Genomic DNA, 27,123 nt, shown 5'->3' with positions numbered 1-27,123 from the left:
CTCTAATGATTATGAGCTTCTCTGGAAGTCTGTTGGAAAAATATTAGTTAAAAGAATTCAATTTTATTGAAAAATCCATAAAAATACAATTTTGCATTAGATTGAATCAGAAATATTGAAAACAGCAAATATCTTTTTCTAAAATGGCTATTGTTTTCACTATTGTATCTTCAATAAATATTGCAGATTGCAAATATTTGCACTGTCTTCGAAACCTAGCTTTGCATTTTTGCAACTTTACCTTTTTCGACCATTAAGCAGATCATAAAGTTGGCCACAATATATCTCATAGAAGCTTATCCAGATGAAAAGTGCTCTGCATGGTTCTGATGTCTGAAGATGTATGAAGATGTCCTCAGCAGCAAGTGCATACAACCCTGGATTTCGATAAGTTCCAATCATTGTATGAGTTTTTCCAGCTCCGGTCTGCCCATATGCAAAACAAGTTGCCTTTCCACTAAGGGGTTAAAATTAACATAAATAGAGAAGAGAAAAAAATATATAAATTTATATTCATTCACACAAATAGTTTATTTCTCCTTTATCCCCAGTAGGGACCATACACTCTCCCCATATGAACACCCAACTTACTTGTGTCAATATCACTCAGAGCCAACTCAGTCTTAAAGATGTTGATGTTCTTTTGTGCTTCTATTGAAGATAATAAATTTACAGAGGAATTGAACTGCGACTTGCACTGATGAGTGGAACCAAAAACTGGTATTCTCACTTGGTACAATAATAAATTTCTCTCTCAAAATAGAATTTCAGTAACTAGGATTTCTGTGGCTGCAGCAATTTCAGGAAAATCTTTCCTCTGGGGGAAGTAATCAACAATTTTGAAAAATTTACTTTTAAAGACAGATTTAACTATTATTTCACACTGGGTTTGAGTATCATATCAAATTATTGCTTTAAGTTCTATCTGTTCAGCTGTTAGCTAAAGCTCAGCACCAGACTGTTGTTCAACAAAGTGTCTATCTATTCTTTGATGATATGGCTTCCTTCCATTCTATAACTGCTCTGTGATCTACAGTATGTCAAAATCTACAGTGGTACCAATACTGACTCTCAAGGTCACCAATGGTGTTGGTAAGAATAAGGGAATCAGGTTAGATGTCAAGATATTGTTTCTCTTGCAGAGAGTCACAACAACACAAGAAATAGGAATAAGAATAGCTACAAGGCTATTTGAGGTTCCTCTTCCATTCAAAAAAGTCACAAATATTCCCATCTTTCACTCAATACCCATATTCCTGCTTGTTTCCCATGATTCTCAGCCGCTGTATTGAGAAAATACTTTGATCTTGAAAGCACTCTAGGATTACATTTCGAGGGCTCTCTCCGGTAAAGAATTCCAAATATTCACAAACCTCAAGAGCTATTTCTTAAGTGGACAACTTATTATTCTGAAATTAAACCATCACCATCCTGCCCATTCCAAGTTTTGTATACTCCCACAAGGAGAAACATCTCACATTCTACTCTGTAACATTCCCACAGGATCTTGCATTTCATAAAATCGCCTCCTTTTTTTCTAAGCTCAAAGCTTCCAAACAGTAGTCACAATATCAGGAATATTGAGGTTAATAACTCTCTTACATATAAACTAATCGCATTCAAAGGAAAATGAAGAATTTCACGCGTTACTCTTGTTTTCTTTCTCTTGTTCGTTGCCTCTCAGATCCTTCGGTTACTAGTCAAGAAGGGATTCGATGGTAATCATGGTATTTGGGTGCACCATGAGAAAACAGAGCAGACAAAGGCCAACTCCTCATTACCTCATGCCCAAAGTTTTGCGGATGCTAGTTGCTTAACAATTGAGGCAATTCAGTCCATTACCACAAGATAAGGAACAAGACAAGATGAGTGAGCTCATCTGTCCTGTCCTAGCTACTCCACATTGGCTTTCTGTATCCTTTAGATTGACTTTAAAATGTTCTTGCTTGTTTTTAAAGTTCTCAGTGGTCTGGGACCATAGTACATCACAGAATTGCTTTCATTTTATAATCCTGCTCGAGCTCTCAGGGCTTCTTCCGCCGGTCTCTTAAATTTAACAAACCCCCTCAAGATAATTGACAGGTCAGCTTTTTCGAACTGTGCTCCTAAACTGTGGAATTCAATACCTAAAATTATACAGGGATGCAGACTCAATTGACACTTCTAAACACTGGTTCAAACTCTATTTAACCTTGTTTTAAATAACATTTTTAGTCTTTTATTTTCATGTTTGCACTTTTATCCCATTGTAAAGCATTTAAAAAAGTGCTCTACAAATAAGTTATTACTGTTATTATCATGTTTATTCCCATATCACAAGCAAGAACCAGAGTTCCCTTTGCCATTTGTTGGTTTCTCCCCAGCTTAGAGAGAAAAGACTTTTTTTCCATGCAAATACTGTATTCTCTGCAATGTTACCTCTTAATCTCTCACCATTTCCATTCTGCACTGCTCCATCTTCCCATTCTCAATTCTTCTATCCACTGCCATTGTCTCCTCAACTCTGCTACAATCAACAGACTCGTACTGTTCTTTAAACTGTAAGTTGCACATTTACTACAATACACTTACCACTGCTCCCTTGAACTACAATCCTGGTGCTCGATGTTCATTAATTTTGATTTATCCATTCAAGTGTTTCGACAGCCCTGCCAGTAGTACCTCATTTCAGCAATCTGCATAAAATTTTCAGCACTATAGTATAATCCACGTATCCCAACTATTTTCTACAATTCTAATACCTGGTACCTTATTTCCCCAGACACCTAGATCTATTAGTCTCTGTGTTCTTCTCTACCTGCACAAGTCTCCCACAGTTTGAAACCCTCAGACCCACAACCCTTATCCAAACACTGTCATTCTATTTTTCCTGATGTTCCCCATCACATACAACATGAACCATCTTCCCTCTGCTTCCTGTCCTAAAAACGGAACACGTGATTTAACAAACGGATTGACTGAAATACAACAATATATGCCTTAAATACAAAATTTCAATAAAAATACATTCATAATCTCAAGCTAAATAAAAAAGTACTTATAACTTTATATTAGTATAATAATCTTAACTGAATTATTTAGACGCAGAAAGAAAATATCTGGCCTAATACATCAGCAGAGTAAGGATTTCATGTCCTATACTGTATACATTCTCTGAAGCTAATTTGAATCATTAAACATCAGTATGAAATAGCAGAATGTTTGACCTACTACGAATAAATGCCATCATAGATTTCATATGACAATAGTGATGAAATGAATGTAACATACCCATTGAAAATATGCTGGATGAGTGGATAAGCAGTCTTCAAGTAGACATCATGATTGGTACAAGTCTCCTCAAATACTTCATCAAAATAAAAAACATGCTGCAAAACATGCAGAAAATAAATTTTTAAAAATAAAAATTAAGAATGATGAATGAATGGTTCTCGAGGATTTCAAATTCAGAATGGTAACTATAAGGAATTAATACTGCTGCAGGTATCTGATAATGAGATCAGATTAACATTAAAATAAGACAAAGAAAATAGATTTAGGAATAGCCCTTATTCAGTTCAAAGTCCTTATGAATTAAATAAACATTATCCCTTACATCAATGTGAATTACCAAGTATTCTATGGAATTGATTTTTTTAGCAAGGACAAAGTGTTCTTCATCACCCCATGGAAAGCTAGAATGGGCCAATCCTGTGCTTTAAATCTGATGGGTTCTATCGCTGCAATTTTGTGCAGAATTAGCCCACTCATCAATGTTATCAGAATAAAGCCCTAGGACAAATTGAGCAAAAGCAAACTTTCCTTTTATGCTTACTCACTTTTCAAGGATCTGAATATTGCTGGCATGGCTAACATTTACTGTCCATTCCTCATTGCTTTTAAGAATGAGAGTGATTTGCCTTCTTGAAGAGGTATTGGCCTTTTTGTGTCGCCACAAAGTTTCTTAATACATGTTCTTGATCTGAAGCATAACGTATTATCTGCTGGTCTGAAATATGATCCAGTCTTAGTGTAGAGTATGTTTTTACATCCTGTACTCACCAGTTTACAAAGTGACTGTATTCAAAAGAACCTTCAGCCATACCTTTTAGATCCCAAAACCTCAGATGAGGTACTATTAGAGATGCTAAACATTGCAAGGGCAAATGAAGTAGAGAAAAATAATAAACAGAAGCCAGCTGGGTCAGTACGCACTGCCACTACTAACTTTGCACAGTTAGAGGAACATCCTGTCAGGTACAAGTATCGGATGGAAAGGATTCATATAGATCTAATGTCACAGTTGAAAACACTTAGTGAAGACGTTGCACAGGTCAAAGAACAACTTCAACAGCCCATACCTGTGCATCAACAATGTTTCTCAGTTTCAAATAAAAAATAGGAGGCAAGAGCAAATCCTCCTCAGCCGCAGGACCTAGCACAGAGTTACCAATGACTGCCAGAGTAGGGTACAAAGAAGTCTGAGCAGTCCATGGGACAAGACATTGTCAGGTCTGGAGTCCAGAGAGGGCCAAGCTTTGAACAAAAACAGCAGTGGAAAAAGCAAAACCAGTTAATTGAACCAGCTCTGCCTCAATCATACCCAGTCGCACAACAAAATTCTCCCCCATTTCAGCAGTACGTAATGGTATCATATGCATTGCCGTCTGAAGTTCTGCAGCCATGTCAAGTAGCTCCACAGAATTACTCATATTTATCACAGCAGAATGCAGTTGTACAACAGTATCCACTCCCAATATGTCTGCAAGCTGGCCTGCCTCAGTGGCTTTGTTTACCATGAACTAGAAAGTGTTTCCACTATCAGCAGTCAGGGTGTGAGGACCTTTGCACCCACTGTTACAACTGTGGTAGCAGCAATCACTGCTTAGCAGGATGTAAAGCACAAGGAATAAGACAGTCATCCACCAGTGTTTTAGTTGCGCAGTGTCAAGTCAATCAATGCTCGTCTGTAACTTCACTAGTGGACAGACAGTGTCTTGTGGAATGCCACTTATAGGGATATCGAAGCAAATGGATATGGCACACAGGTTCACAGGTTTGCATCATGGATGAGCAGTGGAAAACGAGGCACTTACCTGGAGTTAAACTGAGGGATGTTTTGGAGGCAATATGGCTGAGGCATTACAGCATGCCATATACAGAATGGGTTGAGATCACTTTCAAGCTATCTTCACCTGGTGCAAAAGTATTGATCGTACTGGTTCCAGTTCTGAAAGGCAGGCTCATCCCTGACTCTGTTTCATCCCATCATTGGATTCAACATGATTGAACAGATGATAAGGAAAGTGAAGAAAGAAGACTTCAAGACAGGGAGGAAGAACCTTTGTATGAAACAATAAGTGCTACATTTCCTAGCCTTCAGAGAAGCAAAATCAAGACATCTATCAACAAATAAATGAACATATAATGTTTTTTGTGTTATTTATTTAATTGGGTTCTCTTTATCTAGTTTTAGGATTTACTTGAAGATCTGATCACATTTTAGATCATATTTATGCAGAAATAGAGAAAATTCTACAGGGTTCACAAACTTTCTAGCACCACTGTATATATCTTACTCTGGGAGGCCTCCTTGTCACCAACTGTGACTCTGGCATCAACTGTGGTGTCACCAACAAATTTAGGGATGATACCAGAACTATGCTTAGTCACATAGTTGTAGGTAAAGAACGAGTATAGAAGGACACTGAGAACACAGCCCTCAACCATACCTTTGTTGTCCTCTCCAATGGTGACTGGTACAGTCTCTGCCTGATACAGGAAGTAGAAGTTCAGCCAAATGGTCAGGTTTCCCGGTGTGGGCTCAGGAGGGCCCAGTGGGCACACTTGGTGGTGTAATAGTGGTCAAGTGTGTTGGGTCCTCTGGAACGAGGTAGTAGTTTGACAAGGCTTCAAGCTAGCCTGGTTGAAGACCCTGTGATGAAGGTGGCACTGGGATATGCCATTTCATTCCTGTTAATTATGGTGCTCAATCCCTCCAACTTTAGCCCGATGTCAGCCTAGGGTGGGAGAAATCCCTCAGTAAATAGTGCAGATAACACTTGACAGCCAGATGTTCCAGGATGGGAAGCAGGATTGAGACACTATGTCTAGGCACCATGTCAAAATTCAAAGCTCAAAGTAAATTTATTATCAAAGTACATATATGTCACCACATACAACCCTGAGATACATTTTCTTGCAGACATTCACAACAAATATAAAGAAACAAAACAAACAAATAAATAAATATCAAGAACACGAGATGAAGAATCTTTTAAAATGAGTCCGTATGTTGTGGGAACAGTTCAGTGTTGAGATAAGTGAAGTTATCCTCTCTAGTTCAATAGCCTGATGGTTGAGAGGTAATAATTGCTCCAGAACCTGATGGTATGGGTCCTGAGACTCCTATACATTCTTCCTGGCGGCAGCAATGAGAAGAAAGCATGGTCTCGTTGGTGGGGATTGTTGAAGACTGATGCTGCTTTCCTGCAACAGTGGTTCATGTAGATGTACTCAACAGAGGGGAGGGCTTTACCCATGATGGACTGGGTTTTATCCATTATTTTTTGTAGGCTTTTCCATATCAAGTTTTCGATGACATGCTGAATCTTCGCAAACTTTTAAGAAAGTAGAGGCACTGCTGTGTTTTCTTTGTAATGGCACTCATGTACTGGACTCAGGACGGATCCTCTGAAAAGATAACGCCAAGGAATTTAAAGTTGCTGACCCTCTCCACCTCTGATCCCTGATGAGTACTGGCTCACAGACCTCCAGTTTCCTCCTCCTGTAGTCAATAATCAGCTCCTTGGTCTTGCTGACATTGAATAGGAGGTTGTTGTTATGGCACCAATCAGGCAGATTTCCAAGCTCCGTCCTAAAAGCTGATTTGTCACCACCTTTGATTCGGCCAATAATAGTGGTGTTATCAGTAAACCTAAGTATGGCATTGGAGCTGTACTTAGCCTCACAGTCATATGTACAGAGTAAGTAGAGCGGTGGCTAAGCGCACAGCCTTGTGGTGCACTTGTGCTGATGGAGATTGTGGAGGAGATTTTGTTGCCAATCTGAACTGACTGGGGTCTGCAGGTAAGGAAGTCTAGGATCTAGTTGCAAAAGGAGGTATCTAGGCCTCGGTCTTGGAGCTAATTGATTATTTTTGAGGGGATGACAGTATTAAATGGTAAGCTATAGACAATGAAGAGCATCCTGATGTATGTATATTCACTGTACAGATGTTGCAAGGTTGAGTAAAGAGCCAATGAAATGGCATCTGCTGTTGATGTGATGGTAGGCAAATTGGAGCGGATGTGTTACATTGCCAACCTAACAAGTTCATTAAGAAGCAAACACTGCAGTACCCAATGCTAGTATCCAATCTGGGCAGTGGATGGTGAAACCCTTGGGCTGGAATCCTGTGTCCAAACAGCAGCATGTCTCCATGAAACAAAGTACACAGCAGCCTCTCGTGTCTCTGATACAACAGTTCTGCTCTAAGGACACTAATATTGTTTTCTAATGAGTGCATAGAAGGAGGAATGAGTGATGGTGTCAAACTTCAACACTTCAGTCTTACATGAAGTCCTCCCTAGCATCCACATTTTCTGGCACAATGGAAGGCCTTCCTGACATTTCCAAGTGGTGAACTTGCCTTCTGGGTGGCCTGTTCTGCCAGGTTTGGCTACTATTCTTAAGATCGCTAATGCATTTACATGACTTGAAACATTTATTGTTACTGCAGACATTGTGACTGCAAAGTTCAGCTTTAAAAAAGTAGGAATGGGAATATTTTATTGTTCCTTTGGCAGCTGGCAACAAAATGCCCCATTCTGCGTCACCATCACATGCACTGAATTTTGGCAAGACTGCCGATTCATTTGAAGCCTCTCTGAAAGTCCTAATGGAGGAAATAAGCACAAGATGCAACCATTTCTCTCAAGAAAAAATAGTGATGACATCCTCAAGTCCAGAACAAAGCAGATCTGAACCACTAACAATTCCAGTTTGAATTAGGAAGTGTTTAGATGTTCATATCCAGAGCAACACAAAACAAAATGCCGGAGGAATTCAGCAAGTCAGGTAGCACCTACAGAGGGGAATAAAGAGTTGACATTTTGGGCTGAGACGCTTCATCAAAGATGTTCACAAGAACTGCATGGTTGAGTAAAATTTTTTCTATGATTTTCTCAAGAGTACTTTACAACAGTGTCTTCAGTCCTCTATATCGCTTGGAACTTCTTTAGCCTTCAAACAAAAACACTTACTATAGGTAATTTCCTTTCCATTTCAAAGACATTCCTCACTTCACACCAAGCACATAATTTCTCACAAACTGAAAAACACAAACAGCAGTTTTCACAAATTGCTGGAGGAACTCAGCAAGTCAGGCAGCATCAATGGAAATGAATAAACTGTGAACATTTCAGGCCAAGACCCTTCATCAGGACTACAGGTCCCCAAACTTTGAAGATGAAGGATCTCAGCCCAAATGTCAAATGCTCATTTATTTCCATAGATGCTGCCTGACCTGCTGACTTACTCTAGCATTTTGTGTGCGTTGCTCTTGCTTTCTAGCATCTACAGAATTTCGAGTTTATCACTAGTTTTCACCACATCTTCAGTAATTCACATCACACATGGTTTCCTTTGTGTCGATTATTGCTCCTACTTCTCCTTGCTTCTTCATGCCACACAGGTTATCTCTGCACCAATTTATCCAATACAGTAATATTTGTTTAGCATGCCACTGAGTCATCTATGTAGTAGCCAATTTATAATGATTGCTTGAAAAATTAACATTATGATCATGGCAATGATAGTATTTAATAAGTTTTATTTTGACAGAACCATTAGTCTGTGCAATATGAAATATAACCAAAAGCTGTCCCATAACAAAACTATTTTTCCTTGAACAGTGGTAACCATGTAAGGACAAGAAGGAAAACAAAACATCAAAGTGACATCAGCACCGTTTTCAATGGAGACCTTAGGGAGAAAACTCCCTTTGAAAAAGGTTGCCATGGTCAAAGATATATTTAATAGAGACAAGTGAGAAATGTACAGTACATATATAAATATTTGACTAAATGAAAGCATAGATGTGTTACCAATAGTAATATCAACAGAAAAGCATTGCCTTATCATCCAACCCTATTATTTACTTAATTCTAAACTGCGTTATCCATAATAATGCCATTCAACATTTGTTTTTAACTAACTGGAATTAATAACGCTTCAACTTAACAGACAAAAGGAGTTTACTATAAACTCAGCTGAAAATCCAGAGAAACACATACAAAATTCTGGAGGAACTCAGCAGTTCAGGTAGCACCTATGGAAATAAATAAACAGTCAATGTTTCAGGCCAAGATCCTTCATCAGGACTGGAAAAGAAGAGGGATGAAACCACCCTGATGAAGGGTCTCGACCCAAAACATCAACTGCTTATTCCTCTCTCTAAGTGCTGCCTGACCTGCTGAGTTACTCGAGTCTTTTGTACGGATTTACTACACATGTAGTAATCCACATTTATAGTTGAAAAAAGATGAACAGAAATAAAAATGAAATTACTTGTTGGAGATAATGTGTCAAATCAACTGCTTCCTTTTTTTCACAAACAAGAATAGATTTTTCTCCTTCAACTTTTGCAATATCAATTTCACCACGTCGTATTTCTCGTACTCTAAGAGGTCGCTTTCTTACACACACGTGGATTTTTTCCAGCTCAGTCCAAGTCTGTTCTTTCACATGGTTGGTATTCCTAGGATTAAGAATATGAAAAAAATAACAATGTTAATAGAAAGCACAGATTTGGAGTATTGTGTCCAGTTCTGGTCACCTCACTATAGGAAGGATGTGGAAGCATTGGAAAGGGTACAGAGGAGATTTACCAGGATGCTGCCTGGTTTAGAAAGTATGCAATATGATTAGAGATTAAGGGAGCTAGGGCTTTACTCTTTGGAGAGAAGGAGGATGAGAGGAGACATGATAGAGGTGTACAAGATAATAAGAGGAATAGATAGAGTGGATAGCCCGCGCCTCTTCCCCAGGGCACCACTGCTCAATACAAGAGGACATGGCTTTAAGGTAAGGGGTAGGAAGTTCAAGGGGGATATTAGAGGAAGGTTTTTTACTCAGAGAGTGGTTGGTGCATGGAATGCACTGCCTGAGTCAGTGGTGGAGGCAGATACACTAGTGAAGTTTAAGAGACTACTAGACAGGTATATGGAGGAATCTAAGGTGGGGGCTTATATGGGAGGCAGGGTTTGAGGGTCGGCACAACATTGTGGGCCGAAGGGCCTGTACTGTGCTGTACTATTCTATGTTCTAAAATCCATGACAACAGTGACTGTACCTGTACTTTATTATCAATATTAAAAAACAAGTCAAAAGGCAACCTGTTGTTCTGAAATAGAAAACTCAGCTAATTAGATGGTGTTAATTGAGAGAGAAAAATAGACCAAATGCTTCAATTTGATGAACTCAGTTGTCTTCAGAAAGATTGATGAGAAGTTTTTGATATGAAAGTTACTCTGGGTTCTTTTCCCCATAGATACAAGTTTACCTCCAGAGCACTTCCAATATTTTCTTTTCTTTCCCGGATTTCCAAATTACCTTAAAAATTATGGGCTATACACTACCAGCACTCCCAGGCAAGAAAGAACAGAGAGTAATTGCACTCACATTTCAAGAACAAATTAAAACAATATTCCAATAAGCACTTGTCACTTTTTCGGCACAAAGAATTTTATAGCTTTGGACATCAGAGTGGTTTATCAGTCAATGAAAGCAGTTCATATTGAACAAGGTGATGTCTGCTTAAAAAAGTCCCCAATGTGAAACATGCACTATTTGGTCTGACATCAGTAACCACAATGGGAGAATGGAAATTCTGCCCTACTCAGGCTCGAGAGTGCATCTGGATCCCAAAGGATTTCCTGCTTGCTGTGCTGCATGAGTAAGCAGAGTTCTCACTTTTAATTAAAATACTCAAATGGAGACAAACTAATTTCTACAGATTAAAAGGTGATCTCACCCCCAAATGAGCTGAAAGCAGGTGAAATAATAAACAAGAAATTCATGATTTCAGATTTCAGCTTACCTGTAACCCCACAAGTGGAAAACAAAAGATAGAATACTTTGATAGTTAAACCGAGAGATCAAAGTAAAACATAAAAGAGAAAGTTTATCACCCTATAGCAACTGTCTCCAACCTTCATCTTCCTTCTCACACTTCAATTCATCTGCTTCTTATTCATTCCCTGCATTTGCCTGTTTCCATTTATTATCTACATCAGGCAGGAGGTGTAGGAGCATTTGGTCCCACACCAGCAGGTGGATGCCTCAGAAGTAAGCACTGAAGCACAAGGAGAACCTGGAGAAGAGTGACCCATCTTTCCCATGTGCTGAAAACTCCTCCCAAGGGAAACCAGGTATTCCACCATATTCACGTGTGATTTTACATTAACTTTGTCGGGAATAACAGATGGTATGTCCTAGTGCCTACAAAAGGCGCTCATCACCCCTCAGTATGGGAGCGAGATCCGGGCTGCAAGGATTTACACTGGACAATAAGCACGGAGCTATTATTGTGATTTCTTGTAGAAATCTTTTTGTAAATATCGGCATTTTTTCACTATTTTCACAAATTTTTGATGCAACTAATAAACATTCTTGTATGAAAGTGTAAGTGACTTTAGCCATTTTTTCCTTCGGGGAAGTTAAAAGACATAAGCCATGTCTTTAACCCCACCAGGTTCAGGACAGTTATTACACTACAACCATCAGCCTCCTGAACCATTGTGGATAACTTCACTCACTACAACTCTGAACTGATTACACGCCCTACAGACTCACTTTCAAGGACTCTACAACTTGTGTTCTCAATATTTATCTGCACAATCTTTTGCACATTTATTTGTCAATCTTGATTTATGCACAGTTTTTCATAAATTCTATAGTATTTCCTTATTTTTCTGTGAATTCCTGCAAGGAAATGAATATCAAGGTAGTATGGTAACATAAACGTACTTTGATAATACTTGACTTTGACAATACTTGACTTTGACATGTTATTGTCTCCCAACTCCAATCTCCCTCCCTGGCAGAATCTGGCCACCATCTTTCATCCCTCCTCAGTCCACCTCAGGTTCCTGTCACATCACACCCAACGCTTTATACTGGACATCTCCCTTCTTCGCTCTCAATCTAGATGGAAGGCTTCATCCCAAAATGTGAACATTTCCTCCGCCTCCCCCAAAACACTCTGCTCAACCTGCCACGTTTCTACAATAGATTGCTTGTTGAGCCAGCTCCCCATATCTGGAGTATTTTGTGTCTACAGTCGAAAGGCTGATTTCATATGCATTCCAGAAACTCATCCTCTACATTGTTAGTATTAATTGACTTGCCCAATCTACATGTAGATTAAAGTCTATGATAGTTCATAATATCATATTACTGGGCATTTTTTCCCTCTCTGCACCTCGTGGCACATCAGGCGGCAACGTTGCCTTTTCTTTAGTGTTTGTCTGTTTTTTTAACAAGGCTAAGTTGCTAGCTGGACACTCAACCCAGCATGGATGGAAAGCGTGCAAGGACCTGGCCAGATTCAAACCTGGAACCGCTCGCCTTGAAGTCCAGTGCTGAATGCACTACACCACCACCCAGCCAATCACTGGGTATATGCATCTCTAAATTCTACTTTTGCACTGTGTCCTTCATCACAACTAATTCAAGATTCAAAATTGTTTCATGTAATTTCCAGTGTAAAGGAGAACAAAATAATTGTTAATCCAGATCTGATGTAGCACAAAAAAAACACAATAATGAAAAAATACTATATACGTAGATTAATTGTTTAAGCATAAAGTGACGTTAGACACAGGAGTGTCTGTACATAAGGTGACTGACAGAAAATGTTAAAGTAGTGGTGGATGGGGATGTGGAGGGGTGGGTTAGTGGGAGAAGGTTTTAATCAGCCTTACTGTTAGGGGAAAGTAACTGATGGTCTTGGAGTTGATCCTATGTCGCCTCCTCCGTGATGGGACAAACAGTCCATGAGCAGGCGGGTAGGATCCTTCATGATGTTGCTAGCCCCTTTCCAGCACCTTATATATTGGTGAGACCCGACGCAGACTGGGAGACCGCTTTGCTGAACATCTATGCTCTGTCCGCCAGAGAAAGCAGGATCTCCCAGTGGCCACACATTTTAATTCCACATCCCATTCCCATTCTGACATGTCTATCCACGGCCTCCTCTACTGTAAAGATGAAGCCACACTCAGGTTGGAGGAACAACACCTTATATTCCGTCTGGGTAGCCTCCAACCTGATGGCATGAACATCGACTTCTCTAACTTCCGCTAAGGCCCCACCTCCCCCTCGTACCCCATCTGTTACTCATTTTTATGCACACATTCTTTCTCTCACTCTCCTTTTTCTCCCTCTGTCCCTCTGAATATGCCTCTTGCCCATCCTCTGGGTCACCCCCCCCCTTGTCTTTCTTCCCGGACCTCCTGTCCCATGATCCTTTCGTATCTCCTTTTGCCTATCACCTGTCCAGCTCTCGGCTCTATCCCTCCCCCTCCTGTCTTCTCCTATCATTTTGCATCTCCCCCTCCCCCTCCAGCTTTCAAATCCCTTACTCACTCTTCCTTCAGTTAGTCCTGACGAAGGGTCTCGGCCTGAAACGTCGACTGCACCTCTTCCTATAGATGCTGCCTGGCCTGCTGCGTTCACCAGCAACTTTGATGTATGTCATTTGATGCATTAATTTACTTATGTGCTTCTTCTGCACTTGAGAGCATGTAGCACTTGGATTACAGTCATCTCCAGTCAGAATTACTGTCTTTGAGTTAATCTTTCTCCCCTGCAAAAACCTGTTTACAAAACTTCATCCCTCCTTCCATCCATGTCATTTGTACCAACATGCCTGGATGAGAGCAGCTTCAACAACAGTCAAGAAGCTAGACGCTATACAGGGCATAGCAGCCTACTTGATGGACATCGCAGCCATTCATTCACTCCACGACGCACAGTTGCAGCAGCTTGTACCATCACCAAGACTCCTTTGGCATCAACATCCAAACCCAACACTTCCACCAACTGGAACAAGAAGGGCTGAAAAAGCATGGAAACACCATCACCTGGAAGTTGCTCTCCCAGCCCCACAACATCCTGACATGGAAATACAATGGATTCTCATTAACTGGGTCACATCGGGACCAGTACCATTTGGCCCAATTAAGTAGCTGCCCCAATTAGATGAAGTGTCAAGGAAATAGTTAAAAATGTATTAAAAAAAAGGACAAAGAATAAATTAGATCACGTTTTTACTGCTAAAGTACCATAAAAATGTGTATTAGTTCCTAATAGTTACGACAGATGAGTTCATCCAGTGTATGCTGCCACGTTCTTTTGATTGACTATAAATGAACAAAATCAGTGCAGTAGCCTGGTGCAGATAATGGACTGCCTTCATTGCCTTCCTGCATGAAGTAGCATTCACTGCTTTTTAATTCGGTGTCTGCCAGTCCAAATGAATAACATTACACAAAGCACATGCAACTGACACTATTCAAAAACTGTTCACTTTCAGCACAGTGTAGTCTCTAAGCCACATAAGTGCACATAACTGACTGTTCAGCAACAGTCTCCTGTCCCAATTAAGTGGCATAGTGTCCCAAATAAAAGAAGGAAATCCCAGCTATTTTCTCGATTAGTTTTTGCTCCTTAAGAGTTGTCCCAAATAAGCAGCTGCCATGATTGGCCATTGGCTCAATTATGCGGAATTCACTGTATATGGCCGCTCCTTCACTGTTACTGGGCTACTGTTACTCCCTCCTTAACAGCATTATGAGTATACCAAAGGACTGCAGTGGTTCAAAAAGGCAACTCACCACCACCTTCAAGAGTACCCAGAGACAGGTAATTAAATACACACTTAGCCTGTGAAGTCACACCCTTTGAATAAATATTTTTTAAAAAACAGACCACAGCTTCTAGTTCTTTGGTAGACTCCTCAGCTCATTCAGTCATCCTTGCTCCTGACACAGGAGTGGCAATGTCACATCTATGATTTGTCACTATCTGTCTGAGTCACATCGCAGTCGCAGTAATGCCCATCTCCCAACTACTGAATCCCTTAAAACTAATGCACTCTCATTGTTCTTCTCGTCCTAAGCAGCCAACTCACTCAGTGCCACATTCACAGCTCTGGCCTTCACTCTCAATAGTACATTAAAAAAAAAGGGGAATTAATCTGCTTACTGAACAAAATCAACAGAGTTGATTCTTGTCTACACACTCTTGAGCTGCAATGTGACTTCCTCCTTAAATGAGCTATCCACGAGGTTCTCAGGCTCACAGATATGCTAGAGCTACTCATGCACCAAACCCCGACATCCAGCTGGAGACATTAACTGCACATATAGTTGTCGAGGTCACTGGAAGTGTCCATAACCTCCCAAATGGCACAGGATAAGTGATCTATTCAGCTGTGCTGCTTTGCCTCACCTCCACACACAATATCAAAAACTTAATAGAAAATACACTCCAACCAGCAACGTGCCCTAACATCATTTTTGAACCGTGGCATCACACTTTCAAGAGAATTGTATTACTACATTGAACGCCAAAAACCAGTATGCTCCAGAAGGCCACAAATTTAAGACTTCCTTAGGAGTCTGTGGAGATCTGACATGACATCTAAAACTTTGACAAACTTCTATAGATGTGTAGTGGAGAGTGTATGACTGGCTGCATCAGAACCTGGTATGGAAACACCAATGCCCTCGAATGGAAAGTCCTACAAAAAAAAAATAGTGGATTTGGTCCAGAACATCACAGCTTAAAGCACTCCCAACCATTGAGCACATCGAATGAAGCACTGTTGTAGAAAAGCAGCATCCATCGTCACGGATCCTCACCACCCAAGCCATGCTCTTTTCTCGCTGCTGCCATCAGGAAGAAGGTACAACACCCTCAGGACTCACACCACCAGGTCAAGAACCGTTACTACTTCACAACCATCACGCTCTTGAACAAAAAGGGATAACTACACTCACTTGCCTATCCATTGCGATATTCCCACAACCAATGATCTCACTTTAAGGACTTTTTATCTTGTTGTCTCATGTTCTTGTTACTTCATGTTTTCATTATTCATTGCAATTTATTTATATTTGCATTTGCACAGTTGTCTTCTGGTTGATCTTTCACTGAACCTATAGCTATACCATAAATTTGCTGATAATGCCCGCAGGAAAATGAATCTCAGGGCAATATTTGGTGACAGGTATGTACTTTGATAATAAAAATTACTTTAAACCTCAAGAACCACGAGCCAAATCTCTGATAGTAATAGGCTTACAAAAACAGATTTCCTTCTTCCCCCACACCATAAACCTGCTTGTTTGCCACTCCAGTTGAAAACAACAATGATAATGTTGAAGTAAATTCAGAAGATTTAACAAAATAATTTAAAATAAACTCTTCATCCTACTCAAAATACACATCGAGGACTATGCATTCAGAACTTGAGCTCAACCTATTTTCTAACTTACTTCACAGAATACCAACAGTCTGCAGACACCTGTCAGTTAGATTCAATGAAAAATGTTTAGTATGTTGATTCATTATATTTTATGACATAATTTTCCACACTATTACATATTTGTCTGTATTTTGATTTCACTATAAAATTATTTTGTAGTTCTTAAAAATCTAAAATAACAAGTACATAATCTAAAGTTCAAATACTAATTAAAATACCTTATGGCAGCATGTGGCAGTCCATAATTATATCCAGAAACGTGTAAAATCATTCGTGTGCTTTGTATCTCATCAGTGCTACAATCCCCTGTGTGGTTTGGCAAAAGTATTGTTGGATGTCCAGTTTCTCTCCCAGGAAGTGACTGTGTATCCTTGAGACAAAATCTGGTAGATAATTGGTCAATTGGTGAAAGAGATTTCAACAACCCAGAAGGTGTATCTATTTGCTGATTTACACAGGAGGATAACTTTGGATAACCACTGGAGATTGGGACACCATTGACACTCGACAAGGAATCAAAGTCCAAATGTCGTCGTGGACCAGGCTTAACTTTCTCCACATTTAAGTTATCTGAGTTTGCTTGAGTATGTTCCATATTTGCAATATGATCACGCTCCTCTTCCTCTACAGCTTTAATGATTTGTATAAGCTGGAACAAACGCTTTTGATCATGCATATTGCGAATCCCCAGCGAAGAATAATCATTTATGGTCAGTTTAACCAGCTCCTGAGACTTCAAAAAACCCATTGCAGTAAAATGTGTGTAATACTGCTCCAGTCTTGCTTCACACAGACAATCGTAGAGACACGAAGACATCCTAGCAAATTTATATGACCACTAGAAAAATAAAAAATTGTTAGATCAATCACTTGGCATAGCAATCAGAATATCCAGAAGACAAAATTAAATCTAATTGTTGTCCTTTAGAGTCCTCATCAGCAATCAGTGTTAAGGATATAATAGTCTTTCTTTCAGTGATTTGAACATTCCAATAAAAGGCTTGGCAATATTGAACTTTCTAATCCAATATGTCTAATTAACTGAGTTCTTTACCAAAGTCATGCAAATTTTGTCACTCATAACTGAGAGAAAGAACAAAGGTCAACAGTCCTTCAGCCCACCCAACTAGTCCATACCAACCAAGATTCCCATATAAGCTAGTCCTCGACTGTTTTAGTTTTAACTTTGACTGTTTCATTATTTCAATTTTTTATGTCTCGTATTCAAAAAATACTGTTTGTAATACTGTTTCCTATCCTTGCATTATCTGTTTACCTCATTTAAACTTGAGTTAAACCCAAAACATCGTACAATGCAAAATCCTCCTTCTTTAAAGGCACTTTTATATTGTTCATCTTTGAATACGTCAAGTCATTACAGCCCTATAATTTTACCATTTTTATTTCCAATATTTGTTATAACAAACTCCAATAAAGCAACATTCCCGAAAACGTACAGTATTTACAATTACCGTTATCCGATCTGAATGTTCTACTCTATTATACGGTAATTTAATCTTTTATTTTATGCTATCATCCTTCTTTATTTCCCAGCTGCACTCTTCAGTAATTTATAACCAAAAGCACTTAACTCTGCTCCTGCATCTGTAGATGATTTTTAGATTCGTTTTTCAATTTACATTTTAACTTTTAAAAAACAATCATGAAAGAAGATTCAACATCAACTTTACCCAATGCACATTTTAATTTGAAATTCTGGAACAAATGTGTTCGCCTTAATGAGTATTTTGCGATATAAACAATCAGGATTAAAACATAACGCTAATATTTCTAACATTCTCCCTACCATTCAGTTCGGCCAGTAGTTTTACAAAATACCGTAGACATGAAATAAAACATACGACGATGCTGCGCTGAGCACCAACACACCGGCCTTGCGGCCCTCTCCCGGTACTGTCCTGCAGTCAGTCACCGCGCCGCCGAAACCCATGGCAACGCCGAAGGCCGTTTCAAAGCCACGCACCAAAAACCCGCGCTACCGGCCCGCGCCACCACTCACCAATCAGGTAGCGGGAAAGGTGGGCCCCGAACCCTCACTCTGACCAATCAGTGTGGAGGGATCGGCGCACTTCCGATCTCGACCAATCGGAAGAGTCAGAGGCGCCGACTGATCAGAATATTCCTAACTTCGCAGGCTTTGTTTCAGAAAGGCTGAAAACGTTTGGGAAACCTGATCAAATGAAGCACAAGAAATAACAGTAAGCTGGACACATCATAGTCAAAACCCCTGTTAACTTTACACGTTAGTTGTTTGAGACGCGAACCTACACCAATCCTCAGCAGAAGATGTTCTGCAGATGCAGGAAATCCAGAGTAATACACACAAAATGCCAGAGGCCATAAAACGCTGGCAGATACCTGACCCGGTGAGTTCCTCCAGCATTTTGGGCGTGTTCGCCAATCATCTCCGCCCCTTCCAAACCGTGCCCTGACTTGGCGTTCATTGGTCGACGTGACTGCCAATCATGCAATGCTTCCTGTTTGTTTCGGATCTGCCATTAGAAATGACTCTCCGGGCTTGCGGATTGATCGTTTTCAGGAGATTGAGCGTGGGAAAAGCTTCCAACCCCAGGGTGATCGAGTTCCTACTTTTGCAGACTTCTTACGGGCAGCATCACTGGACTCCTCCTAAAGGTGGGGCTGGGTTCCTCCTTAAACACAATGTGTTGGAATCTGGAACAAGAATCTGAACGCTGCCAGACCTTTGGCTGGTTAAGCATTATTTAGGGGGGCCAAAGGGACTGATTCGGGTCGTGACCGTGTATCAGAGTGAGAGGAGAGACTGGAGTACCACGGAGGGGTAGGACCAGATGAGGGGTTGGCGGAAGATGATGAACAGGTCGAACTGGAGTGGGGAGAGGTAGCAATGATAAAGTGAACAAACGACGAAGAAACCAAGGTGGTAGGCGACCGTGTGAGGGAGAATAATTCAGGGGATGTGTGTGACCTGAAACTGGAAAATTTGGTGTGCATACCATTGGGTTGGTAGCCACTCAAGCAGAATATCAGATGTTGCTAGCTTGTTCTTCCAATTTATATTTGGTCTCAACGCACGGAGGCCACATTGTGAGCAATGAATGCTAGTGCAGGTGAATCTCCTCACTTGGAAGGGCTGTTTAGTTCCCTGGATGGTGGTGAGGCGGGGAGGTGGAAAGGCTAGTACATGTATTACACCTCCAATGGTTGCTGTGTTCAAATGTTGCTTTGTCCATGACCACTGTTTTTTTTCCTGTTGTGGAAATCTAAGATTCTCTGTCTTCTTCCCCATTTTGAGTGGCTACAGTCTGAGGATTTGAAGAAGCTAGTGAGAATGGATATGAATCTATTAGGTTTTATTGAAACAGATCTGAATATTCTTTAAACTTCTTTTTTGCTATGAGTAGAATGCTCATATATAGAATTTGGCGTGTGGCAAAATGTTGTGACCAGTCCAGAGGAGCTGGTTGAGTGGTCAGACCCTCTATGGTGGCCTCAGATAATAACATTAGTTTTGCCTGTTCTGCTGATTTGGAGAGATTTTCAGAGATCATCTTCACGTTAATCATCCAGTGATTTGAGAAGCCTACGGTAGATTATCCTTGAGTCTAACATGTACGTAAGTGGTTGCTTGGTCCACTACTGCTTGGTAGACCATGAATTTGATTCCTGGTTTAAAGTCTATCTCTTTGTTAATCCAGAATCAAAACCTTTTAGTTTTTAATAAATTATTACAAAGTACAGAATGAAATGGGAATCACAGAAATTAAAATACTATGGTTAAAGAAAATGTAATTATTATTGTAAAGGTCTTATCATTTTAAGAGTATTTAACCCTCAGTTGTAGAATTTGCTTATTAAGGCCATAGAGTTTAAACAACAAATGTGACTTTAAACACTGTTCATAAAATATGTCATTCAACAGGACTCAACAGTTTCATAAACCATAAGACACAGGAGCAGAATTAGGCCATCTGGCCCATCGCGTCTGCTCCGCCATTCAAATATGGCTGATCCTTTTTCTTAATCTCCTCCTCAACCCCAGTTCCCAGCCTTCTCCCCATAACCTTTGATACCATGTCCAATCAAGAACCTATCAATCTCTGCCTTAAATACACCTAACAGCCTGGCTTCCACAGCTGCATGTGGCAACAAATTCCACAAATTCACCACCCTTTGGCTAAAGAAATTTCACCACATCTCTGTTTTGAAAGGGAGCCCCTCAATCCTGAGGCTGTGCCCTCTCGTTCTAGGCTCTCCCACCATGGGAAACATCCTTTCCACATCTACTCTGTCTAGGCCTTTCAACATTCAAAAGGTTTCAATTAGAACCCCCCCCCCCGATCCTTCTGAATTCCAGTGAGTACAGACCCAGAGCCATCAAACATCCCTTTCATTGAATCATCCTTGTGAACCTCCTCTGGTCCCTCTCCAATGTCATCATATTTTTTCTAAGATGAGGGGCCAAAAACTGTTCACAATACTCAAGGTGAGGCCTCACCAGTGCCTTATAAAGCCTCAGCATCACATCTTTGCTCTTGTATTCTAGACCTCTTGATATGAATGCTAACATGGCATTTACCTTCCTCACCACCGACTCAAACGGTTGTACCAGTAGAATAATTTGTAAATAGGTGATGTGCTCATCATTTCACTGATTAAGGTTCAACAGTATAATCTGTTAAGGTGCAGAGAGTTCCACGGACATAAACTTGATTTTGGTGTTAAATTGGCCTTGCACATATCTCAGAAATGGTCTTTGTATTTTATTTATTGTAACAATGATAAATTCCAGACAATGACACTGATGAGCAACAGTATTCCTGTTCACTGAACTCCTTCCAGTGATGTTATGGGAGCCTGGAGTGGACGCATGATACCACCAAACCCCAATACAGTTGTGTCAAGACTTCCCTAGCCTTTATACTCATCCACCTTTGTGATAAAGGACATTTATCTACCTAATTATTTGCTGTACTTGCCTGCTAACCTGTGTTTTGGGCATGGGGACATTCAGAATCCATGTATTGCAGCATTCCAGTTAATCACTGAAGTAGTGTAGTAGTTAGTGCAATGTTATTACAGCTTGGGGCGTCGGAGTTCAGAGTTCAATTCTAGCGCCTTTTGTAAGGAGTCTCTGTAGGTCCTCCTCGTGGAACGTCTGTGTTTCCCCCGGGTGCTCCAGTTTCCTACCATAGTCCAAAGATGTGCCGAGTAGAATAATTGGTCATTGTAAATTATCCCACAAATTAGGGTGGGTTAAACCGGGGTTGTTGAGAGTTGCTGCAGTTGTGTAACTACCCCCGACAACCCTAATCCAACCCTAACTTAATCATGCGTTAGGTGACCCGTGATTAGGTTGGAGTTAAATCGAGCTTAGTCTGCGCTGTATCACTAAATAACAATAAATAAATACAGGAGTAGCACACACAGAATGCTGGAGGAACTCAGCAGGTCAGGCAGTGTCTAGGGAAATGTATATATAGTTGATGTTTTGGGCCAAGACCCTTCATCTGGGTCTTTATTTTTTTTTCTGTTCTTTCTACGGAAGTTGATAAGTTCACGTTTCTCCACACTGTACTCCATCTACCAAATTTTCACTTGCTTCCTGTCTTCCTCACAACTTGCTTTCCCACCAATCTTCATACTGTCATCAAAAAGAGCACAACACAATCAGTCCTTTTATCTATCATTAACATGGTTTGTACATTGTTGAAGTCCCAGCATAAGTCCTTATGACACCTCACCATTTACATCTTGTCAATCTGAAAATTATCCATTTATTAATGGCTTTTGGAGGTAGAGCAGAAGAGGGTCACCAGGTTGATTGTGGAGAAAAAAGGGTTAACCTATGAGAGACTGAGTTGTCTGGGACTTTATTTGTTCTCAGAAGAATGAGAGGGAGTCTTATGGAAACGCATAGCATTTTGAAAGGCAAGCAGAAGTAGGAAAGTTGTTTCTCCCGGTGAGACTAGAATAAGGGTGCCTCGACAGTGTGGTGGTTACAGCTGGGGGCCTTCCAGCGTCAGAGTTCATTCCCCGTGCCATCCCAGTTTAGACATTCTTCCCATGAAAGCATGCGTTTCCTCCGGGTGCTCTGGTTTCCTCCCACAGTCCAAAGACATACTGGATAGTAGATTAATTGGTCACTGTAAATTGTCCAGTGACTAGGCTGGTGTTAAATAGGTGGGTTGCCAGGCAGTGTGGCTTGTTGGGCCAGTAGGGCCTGTTCCACACGGTATCTCTAAATAAATAAACGAGGGAACATAGCCTCAAGATACAGGGGAATAGATTTACAATGGAAGTGAGGAGAAACTACTTTCCCCAGAGAGTACTGAATGTGGGAATTCTCTTCCTCAGGAAATAATTGATGATACTTCATTAAGTATATTTAAGCCACTGTTGGATAAAATTTTGCACAGCAAGGAAATGAAGGGTTATGAGTAAAAGGGAGGTGGGTGGATCTGAGTCCATGGGCAAATCGGCCATTATCTGGTGAAGCAGAATCAATGGACCAGATGGCCTTCTGCTCCTGTTTCTTACACCATCAGAGATAAGAGCAGAATCGGGCCATTCAGCACGTCGAGTCTGCTCTGCTACTATCGCTCTCAACCCAACCCCATTCTCCTGCCTTCTGCCTGTAACCTTTGACGCCCTAACTAATCAAGAACCTATCAATCTTTGCTGTAAATATACCCAATGACTTGGCCTCCACAGCTATCTATGGCAATGAATTCCACAGATTTGCCACCCTCTGGCTAAAGAAATTCCTCCTCGTTCCTTGTTCTGAAGAGACTTCCTTTAATTCTGGGGTTGTTCCCTCTGGTCCTAGACTCCCACTCCATGGGACGCATCCTCTCCACATCCACTCTATCTGGGCATTTCAATATTTGATCTGTTTTAATGAGAACCCCTCTCACTCTTCTAAACTCGTACAAGTTCAGGCCCAGAGCCATCAAACACTTTTATGTTTTTGTTATTAATTGAAGAGCCTCACTGTTCTGGTCCATGGACACCCATAATACACAGTAAATGGCACCAAACTCAAACAGAATAGATGATTGAAATCTGAGAGTAGGTACAGTACTGTGTAAAAGCCTTAGGCACATATATAACTAGGGTGCCTGAGACTTTTGCATAGTACTGTATTATCAGTGTGGAATGGAGAGCAAGTTTGTAAATCAGGCGGGAGCAAACATAGGGAATGGTGAGGATGGAGCACTGCAGGAGGGGTATGGGACAGGTGGCACAGAATGAGCGCCAGGAGCAGGGGAAGTCGCGGGTGCAGATACACCCAACCGTGAGGCACCAGGCAAGGTCATTTGATTCTAAACAATTGGTTATTGGTCATTACAGATTGTCTCTCTGGTGCTTCCCACTCTCTCCCCTCTTCCTTCCCCTTTTCCCAGCCATGCTTCCCCTCTCCCAGCCCCTTTCCCACTGTCAGTCCACCATAGAGACCCATATCAGAATCAGGTTTATCGTCACTCACATATGTCATCAAATTTGGGGTTTTTCTTGCGGCAGGCAGTACAATCCAAAACACAGAATTACTATAGTACTGTGTAAAAGTCTTAATCACCCTAATCTAGGGTGGCTAAGATTTTACACAGTTCTGTAATAATTTTGTGTTTTGCACTGTACTATAAGTGCGACGTCACTTTTTGTTTGCAGCTCATGAAAAATCTCAGCTATTGTTTTCATCACTAGAAAGAGAAATTCACAGCTGTAAATGATGGACAAGAAAATTAGTGCTCACTCCTCTGTTCACTCACATTGATGTTCTTTCATTCTTGGTTATTCAAGCAACCTTATGTTATTGTAAATAAGTCTTGAGCTGATAGGAAAGCATTATTACATTAAATTTGATACTGAACTTGAGTAACCTGGCTACAGTATAAACCTCAGGACTTAACAATGTCAAATAATCAGCTTGTACCAGAATTAACTTTATCAGCCTATAACACTAACTTTAATTCTCTTGCCATTGATGCTACTTGACCTCCTGAGAATTTTGAGAATTATCTCTTTGAATTTAAAATAAAGATGTTTTGAATAACAATTTAGTGAGCAGTGAAGAAAAGATCTCAAAAGCACTTTCCCCAAGCAGTAAGGCTGATCAACACCTCCACCCACTAACTCCACCACTAATTTATTTCCTGTCAGTCACCATATGTACAGTCTAGTGTCACTTTGTGCACATACAGTCAATCTGTGTATATAAGCTATCTTGTGTATTTATCTGGGTGGCGAGGTGGAGCTACGTCTCTACCAAAGGAGGTGTAAGGTGCTCCTTCCCTCTGCTAGCTTGTAGGTCGCCCCTGCACATGGTGCAGCACCTGCTTAGCCCCTCCTCCGCCCCCCCCACCCCCCGATCAGGGTCACATGAAGCCGTGGGAGCGGGTGGTAGATGGTCGGATGAGCAGCTGGTGCAGATCACAAGCCCTGGTTATGCGACCACTGACACCAGGCGGGCAATCTCTGAAGAGTATTGATAATGGCTGGGGTCACCCATCTTGTAAAACACTGCCCAGAAGAAGGCAATGGCAAATCACTTCTGTAGAAAAACTTGCCAAAGTCACGGAAAGAACCTGATTGTCCACATCATATGACATGGCTCACAATGAATAAATAATATATTTATATTTATTGTACCTTTTATTGTTCTTCTGTTCTCTGTCTTTTGTGAGGGTTTTTTTTGTGCTGCATCACATTCGGAGTAACAATTCTCAGTTACACTTATCTACTGGAAATGTCATTAAACAATCTTGAAACTAATATACCTTTATCTTACTTAGGGCATGTCGATCGGGGTGAAGATGACTTTCAAACGGCACTTCGTGAAACTGAAGAAGAAGCAGGACTAAAGAGCAAAGATTTCACTGTGCTGGAAGGGTACAAAAAAGAATTGAAATACAATGTGAAGAACGTACCTAAAACTGTTATCTATTGGTTGGCAGAACTAAAGGACAGTAATGTGGAAATAAAACTTTCGGATGAACACCAGGCATTCCGCTGGTTAAATGTAGATGAGGCTTGTAAGCTTGCTAAGTATCAGGAAATGCAGGAAGCTCTGAGAGAAGCTCACCAGTTCATCTGTACGGAGACCATTAAACCTAAATAAATGGGCTTGAGTTATGTTATTGCTTGTTTGCTTGCATTTCTTTCTAATTTGTTCTTGAAACCTCAAAGCACCAATACAGTATCACAGGCTATGTTCCCTCTAAGCTGTGCGCGTGCACGTGCACACGCGTTTTTCAACCAGCGCACAAAGGAAATTAATGTGCGCACAAAAGTTTAGTTACCTAAAATAATGTAGTAATTAATAATTATACTTATTGATAATCTTTTAGCTAAATATGTATATATTTAGTATATACATTTAGTATTTATTTAGTTAAATATGTATGTTATTTTGTTATTCTGTGCAGTTTTATGTCAAATATTTTGTAAACCTACATAAACTGTGCCATGTGTGCATTCAGTGCGCACATACTTCTGTCGCAGGAAAAAAATTGCTCAACATAAGACTTTTGCGCACACTGACTACTAAAAATTAGAGGGAACATAGATCACAGGTATCTCTAAACCTTCACGACATTGTTAAATTCATTGTTCAGATATTGGCATACAACTAAGATGGCAACATGAACCAACCTTGCTAAATTTTCACGTTTTTTCAATGTGACTTATTTCTAACTACACTGGACAAGAAGTTTTTTCAAAACTGTTGCTTCCTCAGATTTTTTAAATTTTTTATTTATAATAGACTGCGTAAAGCTGAATCAGAAATATAATTTCAGACTCACAAACACGAGAAAATCTGCAAGTGTTGGAAGTCCAAGCAACACACACCAAATGCTGGAGGAACTCAGCAGGCCAGGCAGCATCTATGGAAAAGAGTACGGTCGACATTTTGGACTGAGACCCTTCATCGGGACCCCTGATAAAGCGTCTCGGCCTGAAACGCCAACTTTTCCATAGATGCTGCCTGGCCTGCTGAGTTCCTCCAGTACTTTGTGTGTGTTGCTATAATTTCAGGCTATGTGTATCACGTAGGAATTTGGAGAAACAAGAAATTAACTTTTATTGAACATAATACTTTTAATTGCTTAACAGTGTAGTGCTTTGCAATAATTCAACTAAGCTAAAGTGTTTTGTTGATGATTTTCATTTGTGCTCAGTGTTTGAGGCTTCTCACTTGTGTGTCCAACAATAATCAGCCAGCATTGGTGGATTCCAGTTGCCCGATACCATTTCTCCATGACCGCAAAGTCCTGGTGAAACCTTTCACCATGCTCGTCACTGACAGCGCCAAGAATTGCAGGGAAGAAGTCTAAATGGGAATGCAAAAATGAATCTTTAATGACAAGTTATAGTTCATGGTTTTGTATGGTTGGAGCATCTTGTCAACTAGCTGCACGGAGTTTGGTGCTCTGCAGTTGCCAAGAAAATTTTCAGCAACACCTTTCCATGCGATTTTTCCCTGGTCCCACTAGGAGTTCTACAAATTGCCTGTCATTGATGACCTGTTTGATTTGTGGACCAACAAAAATGTCTTCCTTAATCTTGGCATGTTGTTTTAACTTAAA

The 27,123-nt window shown here is 40.4% G+C and overlaps 2 protein-coding genes across 5 annotated transcripts in view; one reads left to right on the top strand and one right to left on the bottom strand.

Moving 5' to 3' along the window:
- The window catches only part of LOC134343878 (kinesin-like protein KIF24), a 78,892-nt gene extending 59,895 nt beyond the window's left edge, over positions 1-18,997 (bottom strand). The window contains exons 1-6 of one of the 4 annotated variants that reach the window (XM_063042744.1): positions 18,914-18,997; positions 18,555-18,725; positions 16,753-17,372; positions 9,550-9,739; positions 3,271-3,368; positions 242-457 (exon numbers count right to left, since the gene is read on the bottom strand). In XM_063042744.1, the coding sequence (XP_062898814.1) occupies positions 242-457; positions 3,271-3,368; positions 9,550-9,739; positions 16,753-17,351 (1,103 nt within the window). In that variant the 5' untranslated portion in view covers positions 17,352-17,372; positions 18,555-18,725; positions 18,914-18,997. Of the gene's footprint in view, positions 1-241; positions 458-3,270; positions 3,369-9,549; positions 9,740-16,752; positions 17,373-18,341; positions 18,470-18,554 lie in introns of those variants that run through there. The other 3 variants (XM_063042743.1, XM_063042742.1, XM_063042741.1) reach the window with 3 other exon arrangements.
- A 19-nt stretch (positions 18,998-19,016) lies between these two features.
- Positions 19,017-25,690, top strand: nudt2 (nudix (nucleoside diphosphate linked moiety X)-type motif 2). Its single transcript, XM_063042745.1, has 2 exons — positions 19,017-19,189; positions 25,330-25,690. Exons 1-2 carry the CDS (start codon positions 19,021-19,023, stop codon positions 25,653-25,655), a joined length of 495 nt encoding a protein of 164 aa, XP_062898815.1. The 5' UTR covers positions 19,017-19,020; the 3' UTR covers positions 25,656-25,690.
- Positions 25,691-27,123: the final 1,433 nt, after the last annotated feature.

The sequence above is a fragment of the Mobula hypostoma genome, chromosome 3 (genome assembly GCF_963921235.1).
Source record: "Mobula hypostoma chromosome 3, sMobHyp1.1, whole genome shotgun sequence".
Taxonomy (NCBI): Eukaryota; Metazoa; Chordata; class Chondrichthyes; order Myliobatiformes; family Myliobatidae; genus Mobula; species Mobula hypostoma.
This window is presented reverse-complemented; position numbering and strand designations above follow the sequence as displayed.

What these genes read in the sequence shown, in the direction of transcription:
- nudt2 (XM_063042745.1), top strand. Translation starts at nt 19,021, where the DNA reads ATGCAATGCTTCCTGTTTGTTTCGGATCTGCCATTAGAAATGACTCTC. An exon ending in TCACTGGACTCCTCCTAAAG is followed by an intron (nt 19,190 to 25,329) that starts GTGGGGCTGGGT and finishes TATCTTACTTAG; the next exon opens with GGCATGTCGATCGGGGTGAA.